This window comes from Ambystoma mexicanum, chromosome 7q (assembly GCF_040938575.1).
Source record: "Ambystoma mexicanum isolate Mex_15411 chromosome 7q, UKY_AmexF1_1, whole genome shotgun sequence".
In the NCBI taxonomy this organism is placed as follows: domain Eukaryota; kingdom Metazoa; phylum Chordata; class Amphibia; order Caudata; family Ambystomatidae; genus Ambystoma; species Ambystoma mexicanum.
The window spans coordinates 171,131,989-171,153,010 of record NC_090941.1 but is presented as its reverse complement, the minus strand read 5'-3'; the positions used below and the strand labels follow the sequence as shown (position 1 = coordinate 171,153,010).

At 47.2% G+C, this 21,022-nt stretch overlaps 1 protein-coding gene across 9 annotated transcripts in view; it reads right to left on the bottom strand.

Moving 5' to 3' along the window:
• The window catches only part of DOCK9 (dedicator of cytokinesis 9), a 2,709,375-nt gene that overhangs the window by 331,359 nt on the left and 2,356,994 nt on the right, over window positions 1–21,022 (bottom strand). For all 9 annotated transcript variants that reach the window (XM_069639825.1, XM_069639823.1, XM_069639827.1 and 6 more), the window contains one exon: window positions 9,414–9,536. In XM_069639825.1, coding sequence (XP_069495926.1) covers window positions 9,414–9,536 — 123 coding nt within the window. The remainder of the gene's footprint in view (window positions 1–9,413; window positions 9,537–21,022) is intronic.

Sequence of the window (21,022 nt, the reverse complement as noted above, 5' to 3'; positions counted from 1 at the left end):
TTTCTGCAAAGTTTGACTCTTTGAAGCACCCCAGTGATTCATTGGCTTTCGGCCACAAGAGGTCCTCACAGTCAAAGTAATATCAAACAGCTTTGCTTTCACATTCAGAGAGAACCCCGATGCATTGAGGTATGATGCCGGCTGGAGCACCGTCCACATTCCCATTGAGCGCCCAACAAAATCCAGAGCGGCAAGACCTGCCTGAGGCATGCCACTTCCTGGCCATCGTTGACAATGCTGATGTACCCATTCCTGACCTCACCAGCTGGGAGATGGCCTGCCGCCTTCGAAATCATTCTCAATAAAACATGAGAAAACCTAGCAAAGGCGCAGATGGCATTAATGGCCATTAATGGGGTTTAGCACCATTCTCACGAGCATGAAGACACTTCTTTGAAAGGGTGTTGATCTTTAACTCCCGGTCCATCAGGAGATTTAACATGGATGTCGCAGGCCTTGAGCTCACTATGGCGGCCTGGACCACCAAACTCTCGGGGGTCAGATGGGTTGTCAAGAAGGGAAAATTGTCCCTGGGCAGATTATATTTGTTTTTGAGGTTGGCCAGCATTGAGCATGGTCACGGCAATTGGGTCTGAAATGGCTGCATTGAAGGGCAGGGCTCTCTCAGACTGCAGACTTTGTCCAAGATGTCTGTCAAGTCACAGGACTTCAACGGCTTCTATACTGTGCATTAGGGTGGACAAAGGGAGACACCTGCTGCACCTCGAGATCAGGCAAAATATCCAGCCCACTCAGGTCATGCAGCCCTCGGCCAGTGCCAAGAAGTTAGCCAGGTATGTCAGAAAATCTGGCATGTGTTGTACTCCTGGCTCCCTCATCCTCCCCGTAGGCTCCAGCCTGAAAATGACAAGTTCCTCCCTTTTTGGACAAAGATGGTTCTCATGGACTGGAAGAAGGAGAAATTACATTACGCTCTTTCTATGGATTCTTCTCCCACAGCTTCCTCATCATATATCTCCCAGCATTGCTGTTTGGAAACTTTTCGTCAGGGGGCGTAGTGCACCTCGACTCGGCCGTCGATCCGTCTTGTCTGGCTCTCGATGGTCAGTTCCGGACGAGACGTCAGACGTCATATATATATATACACCACGGCACTAGGCCCAATGACTTAGTTCCTGCACATATTTCCCCTTGCGATTGAGCGCTGCAGAAGAAAAACCACAGGAGGAGGCTAACCAGCCATTAAAACATTAACAAGGTTACACCCAAACAGGGTGAACCCACAATGTGTGAAGAAAGAAGCTTTTTTTTTAAAAATGTTTAAACAAAAACAGAAACGGTCATCCCAGAGCCATCAACAGATGCCTTCTCATTTGGATAGAAGAGACAACCCACAGAACTTTCTGAGTGGGGATGGATGGGAGGGTCGATGAGAAATCTGTGGGAGAAGAATCCATACAACGAACATTACGGTAAGGTAATTTCTCCTTCAATGGATTGCTTTTCTCCTGCAGATTACTCATCATGATAGACTCCCCCAGCAGTTAGGATAACGGAGTAGGGCAGAAATATTTAAACCAGTAGATTGTGTAGAACTGCTCTACCAAACCTAGCATCAGCTCTGTGTGCAACGTCCAAGGCATAGGGCTTGGTGAAGGTATGCAAGGATGACCAACTGGCCGCCCGGCAAATATCCCTAACAGGGACCCCTCTCTGGAGGGGCGCAGAGGCTTAGACCCTTCTGGTCGAGTGCATCCTGATGCCCACTGGAAGCTCCTTGCCTGCCGATTGGTAGCATTCGGATATGCACAAGATAATCAATCCACTGTGACAGAGTTTGTTTAGTGACGGCAAGGCCTTTTCTAGACAAAGAATCGGCTACAAACAACAGGTCTGATTCCACGTACGAGCGACATAGAAGCTCAACCCTCTCTTGGGATCAAGGTGGTGGAACCGCTCTTCCTCCTTTTCGGGATGCGGAGAAGGGTAGAAGACAGGCAAATTAATCGACTGGGGTGGACGAAATTCTGAAACCACCTTAGAAAGGAATCTAGGCCTGACTTTAAGAAGAGACTCTCACGAAAGAACCTCAGAAAAGGAGGTTTGCAGCACAAGGCTTGCAGTTCGCTAACCGTCCTGGCAGATGTGATCGCAACCAAAAATGCTGGTCTTAAGGGACAACAGCCGTAAACATGAGTGCGTAGGCTCAAACTGAGCCACCATCAAATTGGTCAAAACCAGATCAAGATCCCAATCTGGGACAACAAATGGGTTTGGGGGAAACTTGTTGAGAAGGCCCTTCAGGAATTGGGCCATGACCAGAATGGTAAAAAAAAGGTGAGGCGATCCGGCTGCTGAGGCAACCAGTGAGGCGGACAGATGGTCAGATCCAGAGAACCCAAGGAATGACGGGAATAGGAGGGAAGGCATAATGGAAAGGGAAGGTCCAATCAACCAGATACTTGTCCCCCCCACCATTCGCTGGGAATTCCCTCAAGCAAAACTGTTTGCACTTCCTGTTGTACTCAGTGGTGAACAGATCCACGGAACGGGTCGCCAGAGAGTGAAGACCACCTCTAGGACTTCCAGGAACACTTTCAACTCGTGTGAGACTGTGCTCTGCCTGCTCAGAGCATCCGCCAAAGGTGTTCTCTGTCCCCACCAGATTAACGCCAAGACCGAGATTTGGTTCTCTCTGAACCAGAACCACAGCTGAATTGCCTCTGTGCAGACTGGGCGAGAGTGCACGCCACCCTGCTTTTTGAGATAATGCATGGCCACTGTGTTGTCTGTCAGGACGAGGACATGCTCCCCTCTGAGAGACTGGGCAAAAGCCTTCAGGGCTAACCCGATGGCCCGCAATTAAAACCTGATATGCCACTTGGCTTCTGATGGAGACCACAGGGAGCTCACCAGCACTTCCTCGCATTGGGCGTCCCAACCCTTCAGGGACGCATCCGTGACCACTCTGGCCTGAGGCCAAGGAGGCCAGAAGGGTTCCCCCGTCAATAGATTGTTGCGCGTGTTCCACCAGCCGAGGTCACGGACTACCTGCTCGAATACCGAAGGGCGATCGATGAGTGCTCCCAGTACTGAGACCACTGGTCCCTCAGAAGCCATTGGAGGGATCGCATACTCAGCCTGGCCTCGGGCACTAGAAAAATACAGGAGGTCATAAGACCCAGTAGGCGCAGGAAGGAAGCCGCTGGAAGAGTGGCATGGCTCTGAAACAACTGCACCATCTCGGCGATGTTGCTGACTCTCTCCTCGGGAGGAAAAGCCTTCCCTAACAGAGTGTCTAGGACTGCTCTGATGAATTGGAGCTGTTGGACTGGCATCAGTTGAAACTTCTTTAAGTTGAGAGAGAAGCCCGGTGTCATGATTTACAAATGTTATGAAAGAGCTAAGGCAGCTGGGCCACAGAATACAAAGTACACAGTTGCACACAGTTGCACAAGGGCTAGTGTCTGAAGACAAAGTTAGACATTTACTGTAGACAATATATTGCCATTGATGAATAACGCTCGTGGGTTCAGCAAAGAGCAAGCGCATAGCTTTTTCCATGGCTTTAGCAAAGGCGATTAACATGACATGATAGATTCCTCTTCCTAACCACAGAATAGCATCCTCTTGCCTTCAATGGCTTAATGCCTTGAAAATACACGTGGTACTGACACCATCATAGTAATAAGCTATGGATGTTTATTGGCAAATAGCACGCATTCACGTACAATGTGGACAAAATCAGACACTAACTGTAGACTCACAAAGACGTGCCGTTAGGGTCAGCTAAAGGCGAATAGTTTCCCCTTTTCCAACAGAAGAAAGCCAACCACAAGTGGCTGCTTCCTGTTTTAGATGAGCTCATAGCAGAGTCAAGAGATGCTTCTATGCTGATAAGCAGCCAGAGACAGGAAGCAGGGTACCAAAATACACAGGTGTCGTTAAAGCATCCAAAGCAATTGTCGCACCTAAACCCCTTCAGAAAATGCATCCAATATAATAGCATTTGAAACAGGCCAGAAAAGAACCCTGCGCTTTGCTTGGTCGTCAAGCGGAAGCCCAAGCATTCTAATGGAAATAATCAAGAAGCAAAGACAGTGCCCGTCAATTGAGTTTTCACATAGGTAAATCATGTGTGCACTGCAAAGCTAAGCTCAAGAACAGGTTCAGACTGTAGACGTTCTGTCCAGGCCAAGGAAAGGACGCACATAGTATATGTAGACTAAGTCACACGTGTTAATATAAAAAGCACAACAGACTAAGGCTAAAAAATAGAGAGCAAACCAGATCCTGGGGGTGGGAAGAGCCTTCCATCGCAGGTCAGAGCAGCAGGTCCCTGTGGTCACTTTGCATGCAGAACAGCAAGGCCTGGAATTCGTGAGTTTGAGTGTGTTGGTTGAACTTTTTTGCATATGTGAGACTAAAGGCGTGCTTTATTATGTCACGCCACTCCTGATCATACCATAGCATAGCATAGCTTAGACAACATAACATGAACCTCATGATTGCTCAAAGCTGGTATTTTAAAATGATGAATTGTACTTTACCTCTGTTAAAACACGAATCATGTTTTTAGCTTATGCAAGAACGCCTTTTATATACATGACGGTATGTTACGTTTTTATTGCTCTTATAATAGCAGTTTTAAGGATGATCAAAGCTGGTAGAGAACAGAAGTGACAATAAATATATTGACTTCCCACCTTCAAGTGTCAGCTTCATATTTTTGAGCAATGCTTCATAATAAGGTCTCCGAGTCAAAATTAACTACACAATATTTTCTGGCTGTATTTTTGTCAAGTATAACAAGGGGTGCAGAACTCGGGGAACTGTCAAAGCGCGAGGCCAATCTCATGAGGCGCCTCTCATCATAACTCATGACTTGTGATTCTGTGCCCACTCCACACAGCCCTACCTAGGGGCCGAGGGGGGCGGGCAGGGAATCACACCCTAATGGGCAATCAAGTCACCAGCCGGTGCAGTAATAACCTGGTGTCTTCCAGATGAGACACGACTTGCCCCGCCGACTTCCCTCGGATCAGCCAGTCATCCAGGTATGGACATACATGGGGCCTCATTACGACCCTGGCGGTACATGGTTAACGGTGCCGTAAAAGGTGCCGGCGCCGTTTACCCCGTACCGCCTCATTACGAGGTCCCCTCGTGGGACCCAGGAAGTAACGCCTGGTCAAACCAGGCTTGCTTACTGGGTCCCGCGAGGGGAAGAGGGAGCAAACATGGGCCAACTCGTAAGGGCCCATTGTTTGCTCCCTCTCCCATTCCCATTCAGCCCTATGGGGGCTGAAATGGGAATAGGGAAGGACCGGGTCCGGGTCCTTGGAGGGAGGAATTACCGGGCCTTCCGAACTCGGAATGGCCCGGTAATTCCTCATTCTGTGGACCCGGACCCAGACCCCGACGCGATTTCGGCGGCAGCCATGCTGCCAATAGCAACATGGCTACCGCTGAGGTCGTAATGAGGCCCATGGACTCCGGATCTCCTGAGGTGAGCCGCAACTACTGCCATGAGCTTGGTGAAGACCCTTGGTGCTATGGTCAACCCAAAGGGAAGCACTTTGAACAGATCGTGCTTGTCGCCAATGAGGAACCTTAGGAACTTCCTGTGCTTTTGGTGTATCGGCACATGGAAATGAGGAGTTCGAGAGCGTGGAGTGTCTCTCTCAACGTCACCATCCTGAATTTGTCCTTCCTCAGGAACTTGTTCAAGGCCCTGAGGTCCAGGATGGGACGTAGACCTCCTCCCTTCTTGGGCACCAGGAAGTAAAAGGAATACCAACATGACACTCTCTGATCGGGAGGTACCACTTCCTCTGCACCCTTCGACAACAGGGCTCTCAGTTCTCCCTGGAGCTCCTGTCCCGGTTGGATTGGGGGAGGTCTGTCTGGCGGCCTCTTCCGGAAATTCAGACAATAACCCCACTGATTCAACTGCAGGGCCCAGGCATCAGAAGTTATTTCCTGCCACTAGGGTCAATACCCTGCCACCCGTCCAACAACCGGTGCATTGTGGGAGGGGAAATCAAAGCAGCTTAGAGGGCGTGGGTGACCCTGCTGCTGCTTGTTGGCCTCTGCCCCTTCTGGGACGCGAGAAGTGCCTCTGGCCTGCCTGACTTGCGGGAGCTGCGCCTTCCTGCCATAGGGCACGGCACGTCTATAGCCTCTGCCCCTGAAAGTGAATCTGAAGGCGGGTTTGGTCCGCTGCACCGCTAGGCCGAAAGATTTAGCAGCCAATGTTGTCTCCTTGAATTTCTGCAAGGATTCATCTGCTTTCTGACGGAAAAGCATGTCACCTTCAAAAGGCATGTCCAGCAAACTATTTCGGACATTTGGTGAGAAGCCAGAAGTTTTAAGGTAAGCTTGGCATCCCATCACAACTGCTGAACCCACTGCTCTGTCAACACAGTCTGCTACGTCCAGGTCCATCTGTAACAACTGTTTGGCTACCTGCTTCCCATTCTTCACCAGCTGTAAAAAAAAATCCTGCCTGGCACCTCAATGACGTACTCAGCAGCCTGTTCTACTGCTTTCCTTAAGCCAAACGAGTATTTGGCGAAACCATACACCACGTTAGTGGCTTTGAGTGCCATGCTACCAGAAGTGAAAACCGTTCTGGCCAAAGCGTCTTATTTTTTCCCTTCTCTGTCCGTAGGCAGATTAGAGGTAGATGTAGCGGGTCTGGTAGAAACAGTGGCAGCCCGAATAACCAAACCTTCCGGGGAAGGCTATGTGGCAAGGAAAGAAGGATTTCCTCTTGCCAGCCTATACTTCCCTCTGAAATCGGCATTCACAAGGGGAATGGTACAAGGGTGCTGCCATAAATATGCTAAAGGGTCTGCAATGCCTGGCTGTGTTGAAAGGCATATTGTTCTTCACTCTCAGACTCTCGTCCAAAATGTCAGTAAAATCATACACATGAAGATGGGCAGTGGATGCTTTCAACCAGAGGGTGCCAACTACCCTGTGTATCAGCTCCCTGAACTTCACACTAGTGTGGCTATAGGGCTATTTTTGCTGTAAGTCCAGGGGTGGAGAAAACCAGACCACTGGTATCATGTAAACCCTGAGCCAAAGCCAATAAATCGGCCTGGTCATCAAAATACTCGCCGCCGCCGGCTCCCATGTAAACGGGGGTCGACTGTATCCTCAGGGTCATCGTGTTCCTCAACTCCAAAAATGAAATGCATGGAATCAAAGAAACCTGATCAACAGTGGCACAAAGGAACCATCGCCGACTGTCAGCGCCAAAGGATTGAGGATAGACTTCGAAGCCGATGCTTTCGATGCCGAGGGTACTTTCAGCAACTTATTCCCGATGGTAGAAACACCCGAAGGCGCTTTTGATGCCGACGATGTCGATTGAGTGGCTGGCTTGGGGTCGGGAGCACTGAGTGCCGCTTTTGTCGCCAAAGCTTGCTGGTTGGGGGCCAGAGCCGCACCTACAGCCAATTGCGTCTTAATCATTTCTAACATAGCAGTCTTAAAACTGCTGACGACGAGCTGGACTTGCGTCGATAGCAGTAGTGCTGCTTCTTCCGTGAGCAAGACGCAGAGGAATGGCTCCTGGAATTGGACCATTTCTTGGTCTTCTTACAATGTCGGTCTTCCCCTTGAAGGGGGGGGGGGGGACTCCGAGGACCGGACGAGCGCCCGTGCCAGATGACTTGGCGACAGGTCGGCCCACAGCCAATTTCCCGGCCCTCTCACGCAGGGATTTTGGCTGCATCTTTGCGCACGACGCGCAGGCCTCCGTGTCGTGACTAGCACCCAGACACCATAGACAGACGTCATTGGGGTCGGTCATAGATAATTTGGCCTCGCAATCGCGGCATCGCTTGAAGCCTGAAACCCTGTGGGATGACACTGCATTGAGGTTTTCGAAGAAAAAAGCGCGCAAAGTACAATAAGAACGTTGAGTAAACGCGTGTCGTGTTCCTGATGTAGCTTGCAAGCCTGCGGAAAAACGGAAATGAGTCATGGGGCGAAGTGACGTGGTATATATAGGCTGCCTGAACCGACGATCGAGAGCCAGAAAGGATAGATCGGAGGCCGAGTCGAGGTCCACTATGACCTCTGTCGAACCAAACAGCAAAGCTGGGAGATGGAGATCTATCACAAGGAGGAATCTGCGGGAGAAAAGCAATCCATTGAACCCCGGACTGGACTCTGGCAAGTAGCTTTGGTTTATTGTCGATATCGATGGCATGGGCCCAATGCAGATACCTTAGAGGGCTGCAGGGGTGGGCTTTGAGAGAATCTAGGGCGTCAGTCCTGACTTGGTCACCTTGCTGTCGAAACCTCCAGGTGCAATAAGTGGTGTGATGCCTGCAGCGCCGAGGCCGGAGCTGTACCTGCCATGGCCTTCCCCAACAAATGAAGCATCTGTTGCTTAAACTCCTCCCACTCCATCCTTGGAGCATTGGTACGACTTACTGTTTCCCTCCTAAGAATCGTGTCGTGCCTATTTTTGTACTTCCTTTTCTTTTTGTGGGAGGGCGAGAAGGACAAACAGTGAGATTTGCTTAGAGAGCGAAACTTTTTCTTTGCTTTCTTGTGATGCCCATCTTCCTTCTCAGGCTGAGTCCCTTCCATGTCGGTACCCAAAGACTGGGTAGTCGATCGGGCTGGGGATTTAGAAGAGGGCCTCTTTAGCATAAACTTTGCAAAGCGTTCCCAGCAAGCCTTTGGATTCATGTGCTGACAGGAGCCGCACTGCTTGATGTCACCTAAAACACCACACACAGATGTTGTGCAGGTCTGTTTACGAGCTGCATTACTACCACTTAAAACCCAACAGCTTGGGGCCAGACATGTAGGCGTTAATAACAAGTTCTTATGAAAAACTCAAAGAACCGTGTCCCAAAACAGAGTGCCGAGCGTGTGCCAAAAAGGAATGGAGGTATGGGGCATAGTAACAATGTATATATACTACTGGCATCCTGAGACTAGCAGTGGAACAGTCGAGGCATAAAGAGATCGAGAGACTGCGGCGAGATGCACTGCACCACCTGTTGACATTTTCTGAGCCGCTGGCACTGAAGGGATAATCTGTCGAGATGAGGAATCTGTGTCAGAATCCATTGCAATCTTAACTGTATTTCTCATTTTAGAGGGAACAAAAATTGGATCATCAATTTGATTTGCCCATGGAAAAACAGACTTGGCACTATGTTTTAGAAAATGAACAAAAACTGAAGTGAAAACGCCCAAAAGAAAGCTTTACCCACTTATGTATTAACAATATATTTATGAACTGTTATTAGCATTGGTCTGTTTAACACTCGATCTCTCATCCCGAATACGAACCAATACACACTGCAAGTGAAACATAACTATTAAATAATAGTTACTTTTCTTCACATATTACAATGGTTTAACACAAAGAGCCAAATTAGATCCAAATTCTGTGAGCAAGAAGTCAAAGAACGTACCTCAAAATCCCTGCGTTTCTCATAAATGGGGATGATGAGTTTGTAGATATCAGCAATGAGCTCATAGCGTTCAGCCTTCCAGAGTCCGTCTGCGCACTGCTCCAACAACTCCATAAGCACGTCCTATGGAAATAAGCAATGTACCCAGCGTATAAACATACAGCAAATGAAAGTTTGCATTTGTTGAAAACAACAATTGACTTCCTTTTTGATGCCCAGTCATCCCTCCCACAGATTCCACACATTTGAAATGGTTCCAGGCATAGACTGGAAAGGGATCACCTTTAAATAGCCACCAGGGTGGCACCTGTGTGACTACTACTGGCTCAGTCAGTGATAATGGGCACCAATAGTGTGGAATCTGATGTAGCACGTAAATATACAGATCCACGTATAGCCCATACCAAAGTGCCAACTAATTTGCTGTGCTCCACAGAGCATGCAAAAAAAGTGAAGGTGCCGCTAGAAGATAACCACATAGGTTACAAGCAAAAAGAAAGCAATCAAGCATTTAGAAGGTAGAATGGAGTCGAGTAATTTGTTGAAGGAAGTCTATCCATCTGAAACAACATTACTAAAGGAAAGTCATTTGTTATCTCATTCATTTTATTAGTTATATACGAAAAACACATAATTGAAAACATTTTGTAGTATTTTGACATCACTAATCACTGAGCATTAACAATATAAAACAATTCCATAATTTAAACCAGCTCAACCATTGTATATACTCTTGCCATGCCACAAAACATTCACTCGCCACTGGTTAGTGATAATTGACTCTTCGAAAGCAAGAATGAATAGAGGGGGCTGCGTATGGCTGGTGAATTGATGTGCTGAATAACTTTTTATGTCTGGCTAGGAGCATGCAACATAGAATTTGTACGGTTGTGTTAGCTATTATCTATTTTACATGACCTGGTAACTGAATGAAAAATAAATAGAATACAATTAATCTTAAAGTATGATAAAAAAAATAGCAGGTATCTGCGAATTCTTTGTTTGCATAGCCACATTCTCCATACATACTGTTTAACTGCAATTTGAACCACAGCAATTTCAGAACAGCTAAAAAAAAGTCATAGGCCACAGGAAGGGTGCCAATATTATATTATTTTTAAACTGGAACAAGCCACTGACGACTTCGTTTCTGATAATATTGACAAAGATATAAGAAGTGGAAAACAGTCTGGAGTTGCTAAAAAACACAGGAGAAAAGCTAATCACATTGGTTCCCTGACTTCGAGGGGTAATACTGGAAGTAATTGAAGCCTAAATATAATATACAGTGTTTGCAAAATGTAGGGAAACATCTGGTCCAAATATTGTTCAAAGTAAACAAGGGTTTTGATTAACAGATAATCCTGTGTTAGCCTTCACCTCAAAAGCTTGTCAATAAATATGCCATTGTACCAATTATAGTATAATTATAGTATACAGTTTTACTTAAGCCTTACGACTGCCTTGATATTTCCAGGTTTATACCATATGAAATAGTAGGCACATCCAGATTAGAAGCAGTTTTACATGGTAAAACCAAGGAAATGGTTTAGCTCAATCGAAGGTGGCCACCTCTCAATACATCCCTATACAAATCAACTTTCGGTCAGGATGACATTTGAATCCAGAAGAGGATTGGCGTTACTGTAGGCCAATCTGGACATCGATGCCCCTGACACACAACTAAGAGTGGTAGAGTTGCAGAACGGACAGATGATAATGAAATACAGAATGTATTTGAATTTTACTCAGCATTGTCATATTAACTTAGTCCCACAGATCCTCTGCAGAAGTTGCAGACAGAACAGCGTTGAGTGGATCTTTAAGGCAGTTTTGACTGTTTCCCAACTGCCTATTAAATTTCAGTGTGGACATCATTGCATGAGCAAGAGATCCAGCAGCCTGTTCATTATGAGAGCCGCAAAAAGAAAATCCAACAATTAGGTAGTCAAAACAATTGACCGCCTGCGATGGCAGATCACCCACTAAGATTATGTTATGAGGATGTTTGTGGCCTCCACCCTTCAGCTTTAGTTTTGTCAGTATTGATAACCAGGTCATGATCGACAGAAGCCTCTTCAGCAATATCTTGGTCCTGACCATCAACACAGCACTATCAGCATATAAGAGAAATGGGCAAGAATTGTTTTGCGTCAGTGACATATCTGTCCCGAGTGCTGTCATTCCTCAACAGCGTTGTCAATGAACAAACTTAATGGAGCAGGAGCGAATAGACAGCCATATCCAACACCTTTTTGTAGCGGGAAGCTTTAATTCCCCTCCCTTTCATGCTGCAAATCATACAAATGCATTATTATTGGAATAAAGAATTTACATTTTTCTTAAAGGCTCTCTAGCAACACCCTTCTTTCTTAGAAGGACCCCTGTTATAGCTCTATTGGACATGTCGACGACTGCCCCGAGGCGAATAAAAGCAATGTACAAAAAACCCTCCTTCAGGACCACATACTTCTGTGTAAAACAAATTATTATAAAGCACTAGTCAACTGTGCATTGTCCTCTTCTGGCGCCTGCTTAGGCATTTGAAAGCAATTTCTTATATTTTTTTTTTAAACTTAGATTTTATTGCCATTTCTAATAACAAAAAGAAAACTTTCAATTGATGAAAAAAACAACACACTCCCGCCCCTCTATTTCTTTATCTTTCTTTTTTGAGTTTTTTTCCGAACATCAATGTTTATTAACAATAGCTACCCAACAAGCAAAAGGCCAAACCGGACCGATCAAATATATTCCCATAGCTTCCGTGTAGCCCTTCTCAGCCTCTCCCCCTCCCCTTCCTCTCCCCTCACTAACCCAAACACCCCCAACGTGGGTTTCCCTCAACCGAAACCCATAACTGTTCCAGCTCCATAGTATACAATGGTAAGGAGAATCAAGTAAGTCCCATTGATTGTAACTGAGGACAGGGCCAGTGTTAAGCTATTGATGCATGAGATTTCTATACCCAAGCGCCGGAACACGGGCCCCCTGACTCTTATGTCATCGGATCTTTTTCCTTCTTTTCTGCCTTACCCCATTTACCCCCCAACCTACTCACCAGCTTGTTTGGACTGTAAGATTCAGTGTACCTCCCACCCCCATGCTTGCCGGATACCCGCCCAATTCGAAATAAAAGTGCTAGAGTCATCATGGACCATGGCTGTTAATTTGTCCATGAGGAACATGTTTCTTAGTTTTGTCAACCAAGCCTCCTTGGACGGGAGTCCGGAGACCTCCAATTGTGTGTTAGGGCCACCCTTCCCCGCCCTCAGCATCATCTCCAACATCCTACGGTATCTATATACCTCAGAATCTCTTTGGGGAAGACCCAACAACATTGTTAAGGGGTCCTGTGGGATTCTTACCCCGGGGACCTCAGCCATTCAGCCTGCAATACTATCCCAGTACTTTCTAACTTTTGGGCACCTCCACCACATGTGTTCCCGCGTTCCCACCTCCTCACACCCCCTTGGACACTTAGGTGAAACCCCCGGGTACATTTTGGCCAGCTTCTGCGGGACCCTATGCCATCCCACTAGGATTTTCAAATTATGTTCCATTTCTGCTGTGGAAAGATTTCCATGAAAGGCTATCTTGAAAATCCTGCTCCACATTTCTTCCGAGAAGGCCTCCCCCGCAAGACCATCCCAATAATTCCGAAACCCTCTCCTCTCCGTTAAATTGTTGGCATTTAAAAATGTATACATTTTAGAAACCATCCCCTATCTCGAGTCTGCAGTGTCCAGCATTTTCTCAAAGGGGGTAAGGGGTCTACTGAGCTTCTGCCCCCAGGACCGGTCACACATAATGCTTTTCAGTCTAAGGTATTCAAATATTGAGATTGAACTCCGGCCAAGTGTTTCTCCCAGTTCCTCATAAAATAGAAATTCCCCCTCTCGGAACAGCTGGCCCTCCCATTCCAGGCCTCCATCTGACTACGCCTGGGTATTTTTAAACCCCCGCCACCCAAACTAATTGTGGGACCCCACAGTGACGTAAATGGAGAGGGCCAAGTGGACAAATGTTCGGTCTGAGCCCCCTCCCTCCATGTGGACCAAAGGACCCCCAGGGTAGGGTGACTCCTTAACCTATTCGGGATCATCCTTGGCGGGGCCCAGAGTAGGTTCTGTACTTTGAGAGGATGGGCGTCCATGTCCTCCAAGTAAGTTCAATAGGTCCCCCACCCCTCCTTTGTGTGCTCTAAGAGGACCCTTAACTGAGCCGCTTTAAAGTATAATTGAAAATCCGGCAGGCCGAAATCTCTGTCAAAGTAAGGACAAATCTCTTAGTTCTTGCGGTTTTGTCCTGCCAGATAAAATCATGTGTTGCTTTCTGGAGGTCACGGAAGATCTGTTCGGGGACCTCTATGGGAAGAGCCGTGAAAGGATAAAGCAACCTTGGCAGGACATTCATTTTCACTGCCGTCATGCGGCCATACCATGACAGAATCAAGGCTCTCCATCTTCTCATGTCTGCTTTAATTTCTGACAAAATGGGGTCACAGTTGGATTGGGCGAGTCTCGAGAGGTCCCTAGTGAGGAGGATCCCCAAATGACGAATGTTTACTCGTTTCACACTGATCCCCTCAAACACTTCTAAGGAGTCCAGCCATGTGTTGCGCACCTGTATTGGGAGTAGCATTGATTTGGATTTATTTATCTTTAGCCCTGAAAACCACCCAAAGGATGTTATTAAGGATAGAAGGGGGGGCGAGTGATAGGTGCGGCTTCACCAGATAAGCCAAGATGTCATCCGCAAATAAGGATAATTTAAATTCCACTTCCTCCCCTTTTTATTCCCTTTATGCCTGTATGGTTTCTCACTGCTATTGCGAGGGGCTCCATAGCCAGGGCGTACAACAATGGGGACAAGGGGCACCCCTGCCTCGTACCCCGTGAAAGGGGAAATGGGGCCGAAAGCTCACCATTCACCTGAACCCTAGCTGTTTGAAAGCAATTTCTTAACAATGGTGGCTTCAAGTTTGTTCAGTGTGAGCATCCTGACAATCTTTAGCAATCATTCTATACGAGAGGTAGGATAGAATAAGCAGGATAAGCTCCTTGCCACCTTCTTGTATATCAGAATTATCATTACTGAACACCACAAACTGAGCAATAGACCAGATGATTAACTACAAGACCACCCTATATTTCCCAACTGATCTTCTACACATTGGCAGCAATTCCACTGGAGCCAGGGCCTGGAGCCAGGGACATGAGTGCAAAGGTTCACAAGAAGCTGCAATTGAAAAGGTTAAAACCACATGTGTGTCCCATGATGGAATTTAAAAAAAGGCTTAGGAGTAAACCAACCTCTTAGGAAACTTCACAGCAGTTGCAATTAACTATATCAAGACTACCTTTGGCAAAAAACAGCAGAAAGTACTACCAATGGATTGTGATCCTGCCACAACCTCAAATGCAGATGCTCCTAAATCGAGAGGCCTAAACAGCATTTATGATAGCCAAAAGGCCAACAGCATCATATGAAGATAGTCATCCTGAGGCCCCAATCTCCACAAAAGCATTAAGATGAAGAATGTGGATTTCAGCTGGGATTCTGACTCTGCCACTCCTGTGACAGAAGGTCCCACTACTCTGGGTGCCTCCACTGAGAAACTATCGCAATCCCTATGAGCTTGGAATACCAAGTGCTTCTCGCCGAGTCTATACCCACAGCGATCATGGTCACCCCATATTGTCTGATATCGCAGGACCAAGCTAATCAAAGGGACTGGAATACAGGCATACACAAGATTAAAGTTCAATCCACAAACAAGGCATTCATGAGAGCGACATGTTTTGCAGCACTAATAGCTGTCAGGAATTGCAGAAAACTTGCTAGAATATTCGGAAGGCTGCCAACTACCACCAGAAATGTTTCATAAACTGGTATTGAGTACTCATTACATTTGTCCTTAGTTGCCTATACGGGAACTGAAAGGGTGGGGTTATTACTTTATGTGCCGAAGGTACGCACCGACCACTATCTTCATGATGAACTGGTATTTGGAAGCAGGGGCAAAATCCAAAGTGTGTGCACTGAGAAGCACTGAAGATGAGAAGCCCTGCGCCAGATGGAGGGGCTGAACAGTGCTGGAGGGGCATGGTCTTTGCAACTTCAGCTGGAACAGAGCCCACTGGTGTGAATTTGTGGCCCGAAGAAATTACTCAGCCTCAGGACCTGCAGTAGGGCACAACCAGCACTGAAGACATTGCACAAACGTTAGCATTTTACGCTCAAACTACTTCCATTGCTCTGGAATGGAGGAGCTGGTGGGTAAGATGCCTGTAACTTGGGTCGGTGATGATTCCTCTTATGAGTCACTATAAATGAAACAGAAATGCTGTCGATTCATGGTGGAAGAAAAGTGATGATTTGATGCGTCTCCGGGGAAGTAGGGCATCTTGTTTTTTTCTTAATCTTCCTGCAAACTAATGTGAATGGGACGCCTCAGGTTATCTCCGATAAACATTATTTCTTTTAGGGGGGAAGGACCCAGAGACAGCAAAAGGTGACCACCTGCCTTTATACAGGGCAATCAAAAGCTTTGCCACATGCAGATTGCAGCACTCAGTGTCATGCTTGGCTCTCGAGTATCAGAGGCAGAGGTACACCTTATGGGGGTCGGACACAAACATTTCCCTCTCGCCACCCATGTAGGGCTTGAACGAACAAATTACTCGCCCCAGGTAATGTTCTTTCAGATGGATGTTCCTCCCACAGATTCCTCATCTTAGATATATTCTTCTGCTTTGCAGCACTCTCAGAAACTTTTTCCCAGCAGGGGGCGCCATGTGGTCCGGCGTTGAGGATCCGCGAGTCGACCAGATGTGATATTGATGTCAGTACAAATAGCGCACTCGGTTTCCTGTGACCTCAGTTGTCATTTTTCCCACACTTGCACAGCCCTGTTAGGGATTAGAGACAAACGAGTGGACTTCACTGAAGCGTTAAAGGAGAGAGTCATTGTAAAATAAGAGGACTAAGCTCCTTAAATGTGGGCTAGGCTGGGTGAGCGATGAGGAATCTGTGGGAGTAACATCCATCAAAAAGAACATAACCAGGGCTAAGTAATTTGTTCTTCTAATGGATTGTGTACTCCCACAGATTCCTCATTTTAGACAGACTCCCATAGCAGTAAGATATCACAGAGGAGGGAACTCTACAGTAATTATGCCATCACCTGTTGGAGGACTGCTCTGCCAAAATTGGACGCTTTTGCAGATACTGGGCCTCATTACAAATCGCCCGGTATGGAAACAACGGTGGCGGTAAACCCGCCGCCACCGTTGTTTCCATGCCTGGCGAGCACAACTCCTGCAGGCGGGAGGTGATGTTCCCGCCAGGTCTGACCTGGCGGGTTTAACACCGCCCGCCTGCAGGCGGACGAGGAAACACCGGCAGCATTACGAGATGCTGCCGGTGTTTCCATGATCCCCCATTCCCATTGAGTCCCAACAGACTCAATGGGAATGGGGATTAACACCATTCCGCCTCCGTGATTCCCAGAAAACCGGGGTTGTAATGCCCCGGTAATTCTGGGAATCACGGAAGCGGAATGGTAATACGAGTTTGGCGGTAACCAGGCGGTTTTACAGCCTCGGTTACTGCCGGACTCGTAATGAGGCCCACTGTGTCCAGGTAATCGTGTTTTGTGAATGGCTGTACCGACGACCACGTCGCGGCCTGACCGATATCCTTTACAGGTACTTCCCTTTTGAAGAGCTGAAGTTGCTACCACAACCCCAGTGGAGGGTGCCTTGAAGCCTTCAGGAATCAGCTTGCGCACTCTAGTGTAGCATTCAGAAACACAAAGAACTATCCCCCTTTGTTATTCCTTTGCCCATCTTCGGGCCGGTATGACCAATGAACAGTTGGTCTTCCTGTCTGAATTGGTTTGTCCTCGCTATGTAAAAACTAAGCGCCCTCTTGGGGTTGAGGCTAGATAGCCAATCGTCCTCCTTAGATGGATGAGGAGGTGGACAAAAAGCTGGCAAACAAATTGTTTGTGACAAGTGAATCTTCCGACACGACTTTCAGAAGGAACAAAGGGTGTATGTTCAGAGTCACCTTGTTCTTGGTAAAGACTGTAAAAGGAGGCTTACAAGACAAGGTTCTGAAATACGCAAACACTTCGAGCTGAGGAACTAGCGACCAAGAAGGCCGTTTTCCATGGCAGAAGTCTTGGAGGACACAAATGCAATGGCTGAAATGGAGAACCCATAACAAATGCTAACACCAAGTTCAAGTCCCATGCCGCCACCACGAAGGGGGTCGGCGGCAAGGTGTTAAGTCAGGCCTTTTAAAAATGTAACCACCAAGTGAAGTACAACCCTTGTTCTGGAATGTAAATAAAAATGGATAGTGCCGCTAGGTAGCACTTGACGTTGGTGACCTGAAGGTCTTGGCTTGCCAGATGAAGTAGAAAAAGACAACCTTGCGATGTTACATTAAAAGGGGTACACATCCTGTGCTCTACATCAGCTGCAAAACTTCTTCCAACAGCAGGGGTATAGAGCCTTAGTTGCTGGCCTTCTGGTCGAGATTAACACCTTCATCACGTCTTCCATAAGGTCCCAATCCCTGTACCTCAGCCTTTCAGAAGCCAGGCATGCAAGTTGAGAGTGTATACGCTCGGGGGAAGAACCAGCCCCTTCTCCTGAGAGAAAAGGTTTGGCCTCTGGAGAAGACAATGTGGAGGACAGATGGCCATGTCCAGAAGGTAAAACCTCCCCCTTGCCCAGTCTGGGGCAATAAGGATCATGGTTGCTCTGTACCTCTTCAACCTCCTGATCACTTAAGGAATGAGTGGAATCAGAGGAAATGCATAAAGGGGCTGGATGTTCCAGTCCACCACAAATTCGTTCCCAGTGCTCCGCCTCGGAGAAATGCCATGGACATAAAGGTTTCCAGTTCCTACTCACAATGGACATAAACAGACCCACTTGGGGGGTTCCCCAGAGGGCAAAGATCTCCAAAAGGTCTTTCAGGAACAACTCCCACTCATAGAAGACCAAGAGCCTGCTCAGAGCATCTCCTTCCCATCGAGCTGAAATCGCAACAAGGAGATCTTGTTCTGTAATGCCCAGAACCAGAGCTGTATCGCCTCTGTGCACAGGGAGAGTGACCCTACACCACCTCTCTTGTTCATGAACTGCATTGCCACTATGTTGTCCATCATGATCAGGACAGTCTTCCCCTATTTGAAGGTGAAAAAGGGCATCAGCACCAGTCTGATTGCCCTCAGCTCCAACAGGTTTATATAAAGTTTTGTCTCTGCCAAGGACAACAACCCGCTCACCATCAGCTCATTTATGTGAGCGCCCCAGTCTTTCTGAGCTGTGTCTGTCACTCTGGTTGCCTGGGGCCACGGTTGCCAAATCGGTTTATGGGCCATCACGTTCTCCTTGTGTGTCCACCACAGGAGATCCTGAGTGACGCTGCTCGTGACATGAATGAAGTCCGTCATCCTGCCAGAGAAGTGCGACCACTGAGATATGAGGGCCCATTGGAGCGATCTTGTTCAGTCGGGCCTCTGACACCAGGAAGATTCAGGATGCCATGAGGCCGAACAACCAAATGAAGAGTAGGGCTGACAGGTATTGGGCGTTCTGGAATCTGGTGACCATCTACAGAATGTGTAGAGCCCTGTCCTTGAGAGGAAAAGCCTTGCCCGAGGGAGAATCAAGGACCGCTCCAACGAGTGGAGAGTTTGATAGGAGGTCAACTATGACTTCTTTAAATTGAGGGAGAAGCCCAGCTCGTGAAGGAGGTGGTAGGTGCAATTGAGACGATCCAGGGTTTGATCCGGGGACCGCACCCTGATTAACCAATCTTTCAGGTAAGGAAAGTGATGAATCCCCCCTTTTCTGAGACTAGCTGCCACTACCACCAACAGCTTGGTGAAGACCCTCAGGGCAAAGGTAAACCCGAAAGGCAGAACTCAAAATGGGTAGTGAGTATTGTCTATGATGAACCTCAGGTACTTCCTGTGCTTTGGATGGATGAGCACATGGAAGTAAGTGTCCTACAGTTCGAGTGACACCAACCAATCCTGAATTTCCAGGACCTGGATGGCATGCAAGAGCGTTACCATCTTGGACTTGTCATTCCTGAGGAATTTTTTCAAGCGCCTCAAGTCCAAGATGGGTCACCAACCTCTGTCCTTTTTTGGGGACAAAAAAATAATGGGAGTACCACCTCCTGTCCCTTTCTTGTATTGGTATCAACTCTATGGCTTCCTTCTCCAAAAGAAGGAAAACTTCTTTCAGGAGCAGTGGGTCTGGAACCAGAGGTGGTCTGGATAGAGGGGGGCAATATGTCAGACACTTCTTTAAAAAGGGTAGGCAGTAACCTTGAGAGACTATCTGAGGTGCCCATGCACCTGAAGTTGTAACACACCATTCTGGAAAATGGTGCGACAGATGTCCACCCTCCCGGGGTGGCATGGCAGAAGTCCTCAATGAGGTTTTGCGGCAGAGGCCCACTGGAAGGGACAGACGCGGAAGTGGTCTGAGCTTTTCCCTCCACTACCTCTGGAAGGCCGAGAGAAACGTCTCTGACCTTGGTGAGCTGTGCTTTGCTTTCCCTTTTGGCAATAGCTATAATAATGAAAAGGCTTGCCTTTCCACTGAGATGAAGTTTGAGCAGGCTGCATTACTGCCACACCTAGGGACTTTGTTGCAGCCTTGGAAGCCTGCTATTTCTCAAAGCTGTTGTGCCATCGGACAAATAAATGTGACCCATCAAAAGGCTTATCAAGTATCTTTGCCTGTGCATCTTGTGCAAAGTAAGATTTCCTTAGCCGAGCAAGCCTGCTCATGACGGAACTTGCCGCCATGGACCTTCCAACGCAGTCAGCTGGGTCAAGTCCAGATTGTAAGGCTTGACACATGGCTCCCATAACATCTCCAATAATATCTTCAATAATATTAGAATATCTGAATTTCCCGTTCAGGGATGTGCTCTGCCGCTTCAGCTATCACAGACCATAGGTTGTGTGTATATTTTGTGTGAGGAGCCAGGACACAGACACAGAGAACTCATGATGGCTGCTACAAACCTTTAATTAAATAATAAAGGGGTTGGAAAGTATCTTGCTGTCCCTACTCTAGGAGGGATTTCCCTACTTCAACCAAATCAAAGGGTCTGTCCTGAGTCAAGTTGTCCAAAGCAAAAATGTCCTGTATCCGAAATCCTATCATAGCCCTCACATTCTAAAAGTAACTCTAAGGTGTTACGGGTATTGTTCTTGTCCTTCAAAGTGCACAAAAGTTAGAAAGGTATGAATACAACAAAAGTTCCATATGGCTAATGTTCAGAGTTCCAGGGAATGGCTCCCTTTCCAAGGGTTCTCGCCACCAAAACAAAAGTTCAGAAGAATAAACCAGTTCTTTATAGTCCAAGAGGATAACTCTCTCCTCTCAGTGTTGCACTCCACACTCGAGGGAACTGCTCATTTCCCCAAGTATTTTCCCACATTCAATACAATTCAAAATCCTTATCTACGAGACTTCCTTGAGATTATCTTTTACTTGTAGAACACGTGGTATACTCTCCTGCCAGGTTCTCTTTCACCTTCACACAACTCAAAATCCAAAGGG